At 41.6% G+C, this 5,613-nt stretch overlaps 1 protein-coding gene across 1 annotated transcript; it reads right to left on the reverse strand.

Annotated features, from left to right (window-relative positions):
- Positions 1–952: 952 nt before the first annotated feature.
- Positions 953–5,356, reverse strand: LOC130885814 (cathepsin 8-like). The gene is made up of 7 exons (XM_057787599.1): positions 5,231–5,356; positions 4,844–4,966; positions 4,578–4,724; positions 3,949–4,173; positions 3,324–3,486; positions 1,992–2,109; positions 953–1,052 (listed from the first exon to the last, which is right to left on the reverse strand). The coding sequence occupies exons 1-7, from the start codon at positions 5,354–5,356 to the stop codon at positions 953–955; spliced, it is 1,002 nt and encodes a 333-aa protein (XP_057643582.1).
- Positions 5,357–5,613: the final 257 nt, after the last annotated feature.

The following is a 5,613-nucleotide window of genomic DNA, read 5'->3' on the forward strand; positions in this document are numbered from 1 at the left end:
TAGTTTTTGCCTAAGACTAGGACTCTTGAGATGCTCGCCCTTCTGAGTTAGCGTGTCTACTGATAGTGTCATCGTTCATGTATGGTTTAATGAGCAGATTCTGGGAGACGCAGTCTCATCGCAGACTTCATGACTCTCTTCTGCCCTATCTTCCACAGTGTTCCCTGGCTCTAAAGTGCAGGAGTTGTGAATGCCAAGAAGAGGACAAGCTCTCAGAGACTCTCCCAGAGACAAGCCCCTACCCAATGCAAAGTAAACAGTCCTGAAGTCATGTGCAAATAAACAACAAAACTGGATTCTTCAGGTTTTATCATATATAATATACTTATGTAATATATTATATCAAATATATTATATATAAACACCAAAGTATATTGTATTAAATATATTAGTATATATAAAATATATTTTGCATATTTTAATATTTGTTAGAATATGTTTAATGTTTTAATAATATATTAAAATATAGTAAGTATATTATAAAATATATATTTTAGATATATAAAATTACCAAAGAAAAACATAACATCAGTTTGCGAGGAAAAGAGGGGGCTATGTGAGGAGTTGGAGGAAGAAAAGAAAAAAGTGGGCAATGTAGTTATTTTTTAGCTAAAACACATATTAAAAGGAATTACTTAAATTTTAAAAAGTCATAACAATAAAAACTGAAAGAAGACAGACACTACATTTGAACTTAAACCTTCTTAATGACATCATTTGGTACAGTCATTCAAAAAAATAAAATCGAGTTTTTACAGGAATCAAACACAAATCAGAGCAGAGTTTCAGTTACAGTAGCCCCCGTGTCTTCCTGGAGTAAACACATCACAGATGTGTTCTTCAGTGACTCAAGCACTGTATCCATGCAGCAGAGATCGGTCATGCTAAAAGGATGTGCCTCCTCTTTACGGGCTCTCCCCAGTCTAGTCCTTCCTTGGTACTCTCAGGCAGCTCACACTCTGGGGTAGATGGCATATGTAGCGATCCCACAGTGGCTGTTCCTGTCCCTGGCAATCTTCATGTTGCCATTCATGCCCCATTTCTCACCATGACTGAAAAGAACCATGTTTCCCATTTAGGAGAAAGATCACAGGACAGTGGATTCATTACAACAACTCCTCTCGTGAACACTGAGCCTATAGCCTACTTAACACAGCGATCAGAAAATGCAGAATGTCAGCTTCTGAAAACCAAGAGCTACCTCGCACAGGACTGAAACTCACAGCAGGGAAAAAGCAGGGTATCTTTCCACCTACAGGAGGCACAGAACTAACAAATATGCTCGCTTTTAGAAAAATCACGGACACAAACATGCTATTAGCACCCAAGGAAACCAGTGGCTGAACCTGATGCTATGACCACACACTATGAGTTGGTTGTCCCCATCACAGAGAGAGTCCAGAGGGTCCAGAGCTGGCCACGAACTAGGAATGAGGATACTTCAAGTCCAGGGTCCCACTTGAAGCCAGCATGGGTTCTGGAGAGGGCTCTGTGCCTAACAGCAAGGGGCTTTTCCACAGTAGCTAGGTTCCTTTCCCAGCAACCATGTCAGTCTGCTCACAGCCTGCTGTAACCACAGTCTGAGGGAACCTGATATCCTCTTCAGGTCTCCCTGGGCACCTGCTCACAGGTAGAATAAACACAAAAACACCCTTCCATGACTGAAAATAATATTTTTTAAAAAATCCTGGTGGTCACTGCAGCTCGCCTGAAATCCTGTAAGTGAGGACATACCTCAGCAGCCTGGCTGAGGAACTATACTGAACAGTAAATTCTAGAATCAGTGAGATCTGCCTTGAAGGAGGACAGCCAAGGCAAACAACTGGTACTGTCATTGGTTGCACACAAACACATGCAAATAGACATGCTGCATGCACACGTACAATTGGTCAAAAAAAAAAAAAAAAAAAAAGAAGCTCTTATCTAGATTCAGACTCCAAACAGAAAATCCATTTGGAAATTTAAATATAAATAATGTTTGCAATTTCTACCTGTTCTTTATCAGCCAGTATTTCCTGCCATCTGATTCTCTTCCTTCATAGCCATAACCGACCAAGAGAACAGAATGGTTGATGACATCACTGTGGCAGTTTAGCTCATAATAAATACCTGAAAAATAAAATTAAAGGAGTGAGATGCCCCAGGAACCTAATAGTGACCATAGCCCAAAACAGTAAGTAAGGCATTTTCTAATGGACAAAAAAAAAAAAAAAAAAAAAGCAAAATTAGGACCTACTGTGAGCAGGATTCCTGATTCAGGTTCTTATCAAATGCCAAAGAAGTACAAATGAAGAACCCGGCTTTGCTAATACACACTTTCCTACATGCATATGGTGCCGTCTCACCTTGAATTTCACTAATGGCACACCAGTCCAAGAAAGTATAACTGAACATAAGTTACTTAATCCAAGACACTCTTCATAATTCATTTCTAAAAAGGCAGTCTTTCCATATGTTAATGCATACCAAGTGTGAAAAAGTTGATAATTAAGCCTAAAAATAGCTATAAATTACAACGTGCTCACAGACATGGAAATGGCATGTTGAATGAAAACCACACACATAATTATTGCATAATCAGACATGGAAATCCAGTGATCTTGATGGAGGTGGGTCATCTTTCTATCTGTTGTTTCATTGGTTAAGTAATAAAGAAACTGCCTTGGCCCCTTTAATAGGACAGAAAATTAGGTGGGTGGAGTAAACAGAGAGAATGCTGGGAGAAAGAAGCCGAGTCAGGAGTCGCCATGATTCTCCCACTCCAGACAGACGCAGGTTAAGATCTTTCCTGGTAAGCCAGCTCATGGTACTACACAGAATATTAGAAATGGGTTAGATCAATATGTAAGAGCTAGCTAATAAGAGGCTGGAGCTAATGGGCCAGGCAGTGATTAAAAGAATACAGTTTCCGTGTAATTATTTCGGGGCATAAGCTAGCCATGCGGGCGGCCGGGTGCCGGGGACGCAGCCCCGCCGCTCTTATTACAACATGATCTAATTATGAGCATCAAATGTTATGTGCATAAACTTGGGCTCGACGCCTAGCAGACGCTTCACAAGCATTCTTCATTAGCATCTCGAGCAGTGGTTCTCAACCTTCCTAATGCTGTGACACTTTAATAGTTTGTCATGTGGTAATGATCCCAATCATGAAATTATTTTTGTTGCTACTTCAAAACTGTAATTTTGCTACTGTTACGAATCATAATGTAAATGTCTGGTATGCAAGATACCTGATATGCAACTCCTGTGAAAAAGGGCTGTTTGACCCCCAAAGGAGTCAAGAATCATAGATTGACAAACATAGGTAAACACCCGCTTACCTCCCCTATACAACTTGAAAGATTCATGTCTAGCATCGATTCCAACAGAGATGGGCCCAATAGTTGCTACAGCATGCATTAAGGCTTCCTCATTCTTTGAGACAAACACAAAGTCTATAACTCTAGCAGCAGAACGTTCAGGATGGTACCTGCAGTGTCCTTCCTTTAAATGGTAAAGAGGGAAGAGGCTCAGTTTCTTCCACCTACCTCCTAGGGAACATGCATCAGAATCACAACCCTGCTTTTGCAGCTGAGCATGCCCATGTCTGGACTGTTATAAATCATCGTAGGAAATAAAATGTTACTGGGAGATTGGGAACTGAAAATCAACTCCCATGTCTTCAGTGACATCTCATAGGTCCTTAAGTCTGTAAGAAATTACCACAGGGAGAAATCGCCATTAAAAGTGGAGTGGTTCGCATAGTCTCTGTGTGCATAGCACAGGAACAGCTACAAGGAAACTATCACATTAGAAACCCGTGCAAGGACTGGTGTTCTTATGAGACCACTGCTGGAGTACATCGATTCTGCCTTCCAACGTGAGTTCTGAAGACAATGGATTATTCTGCAGTTGCCCCTTGTCTGAAGCTGACTGGAATGACAGTAGCATAGGAGGTCCACTTACTTTCGCCTCATACGCATGCGTTGCCTCAGCCTCCAGACCTCCATTATACTGAACGTACTCTAGAGCATAGTATGTGTTGCCTTTATAACAGCCCAGATTGCCTTCAGGTCTAGAACAGTCCACCAGGTTCTGTGGACTCAGGGAGGCCAGTCGGCCTGTTTTCCGGAACATCTGTCCTTCTATGGCACCAGCCACAGAGAAAGCCCAACAAGAATTACACCTACCCTAAGCAGAGAAGAGAAGATGGTCATCAAAGAACAAATAGCAACATCAAATCAGACAACGGAGTACTGTGTCAACGAATGAACTGTTAGCAGGTAACTGGTGCCAGGGAGGGATTTTCATTCTTCTGGGGGACCTGACTGCTAGCAGTTTGCTCGTGTATGCATGAACATATGGACAATACATAGGACATGAAGTCTGGAGGATTATTTGGGCGAGACCACTAGGTAGATGGAGATCATGGTCATGGATATGATCTATATACATAACACAAACATGAAACCTTCCAAAAAATAAAAATATATATTAAAAGTGATTATGTGTCACTGCACACTTAGCACACAGAGATATCAATTCTATCTGTCTCCCCAGTAGTTGAGGAAGACGGGCACATGACGCTGTCATACCTGTGTCTCCACAGGAGTCACGTAGCCTCTCTTTCTCCAATCCACAAATTTAGGGACATAGCTGACCCCACGTTGCTGGATACTTCTCCTCTTCCTAAGAGTCTGGGCTGGAATATCAGTCATCATTTTACTGAATTCTTCACCAGTCTTCACGGAAAAGAACATAAATCATTAAAAAGCATACAACTTCACATAACTAATTGAAAAAAAAACAAAATAACAAACCAACAAAAACCACAATGTAAAGCAATGCATATCACAGTCACCATGTCACCAAAGGCATTCATTTCCATGGTGAAGCCGTTCTTCCCCTGGTTATATTCCATATTGTGCTGGCAAACCATTTTCCTATTTTCTTCCCATACTGTTCTCCTCTGTCCTTCTTCCTCCTGGAAATAGACATAATGGATGACATTTCTTTCTGATCAAATTGCTACACAAACTGACTAGAGGTCACGAGACAGATCTCAGGGCACTGCATCAGAAGCCATTCTCCACACACCTAAGAACAGAGATCCTGGTCACCTTGCGCTCTCGATGCATGGCTTTGGGCAATTGCTGAGGTGGTCTCTCTGGCCTCTGTCGCACCCATAAACACCACAACACGGACCATTCTCTGTGGGGCCTCTCTGGACAGTTTTTATATTACTCACCAGGCTGTAGTTTTTTCCGTATTTTATCTTCCACTCCTTCCATTCAGAATCCAAACTGTGATCAGATGAGGGAGCAGCTGTGGCCACTCCCAAGCACAGGATGACCAGGAAGACAAAAAGAGTCATCTCTCATGACCTGAAGAACGAGGAGAAATAGAACTGGGACAACAGCAACACTTCTATAATAACTCATACTCCTTCCTGAGAAATAAAGACATCCATGGTAGATAAAATTACCTGAAGTACTATTGCAAATATTTATCTACAGACTTTGGAAATGAATAGATACATATTTTGGATAAAGATTGTTGTAATATGAACGGCGGGGCTGCGTCCCCGGCACCCGGCCGCCCGCATGGCTTAGCTTATGCCCGAAATAATTA

The sequence above is a fragment of the Chionomys nivalis genome, chromosome 13, assembly GCF_950005125.1.
Source record: "Chionomys nivalis chromosome 13, mChiNiv1.1, whole genome shotgun sequence".
Classification (NCBI taxonomy): domain Eukaryota; kingdom Metazoa; phylum Chordata; class Mammalia; order Rodentia; family Cricetidae; genus Chionomys; species Chionomys nivalis.

Excerpts from the sequence above, each read along its gene's own strand:
- LOC130885814 (XM_057787599.1), bottom strand. The coding sequence starts at position 5,356 with ATGACTCTTTTTGTCTTCCTGGTCATCCTGTGCTTGGGAGTGGCCACA. Across the intron at positions 3,487-3,948 it reads CGCATGCGTATGAGGCGAAA|GAAGGACACTGCAGGTACCA; the intron begins GTAAGTGGACCT and ends TACCATTTAAAG. Across the intron at positions 2,110-3,323 it reads TTTCAAGTTGTATAGGGGAG|GTATTTATTATGAGCTAAAC; the intron begins GTAAGCGGGTGT and ends TTTATTTTTCAG.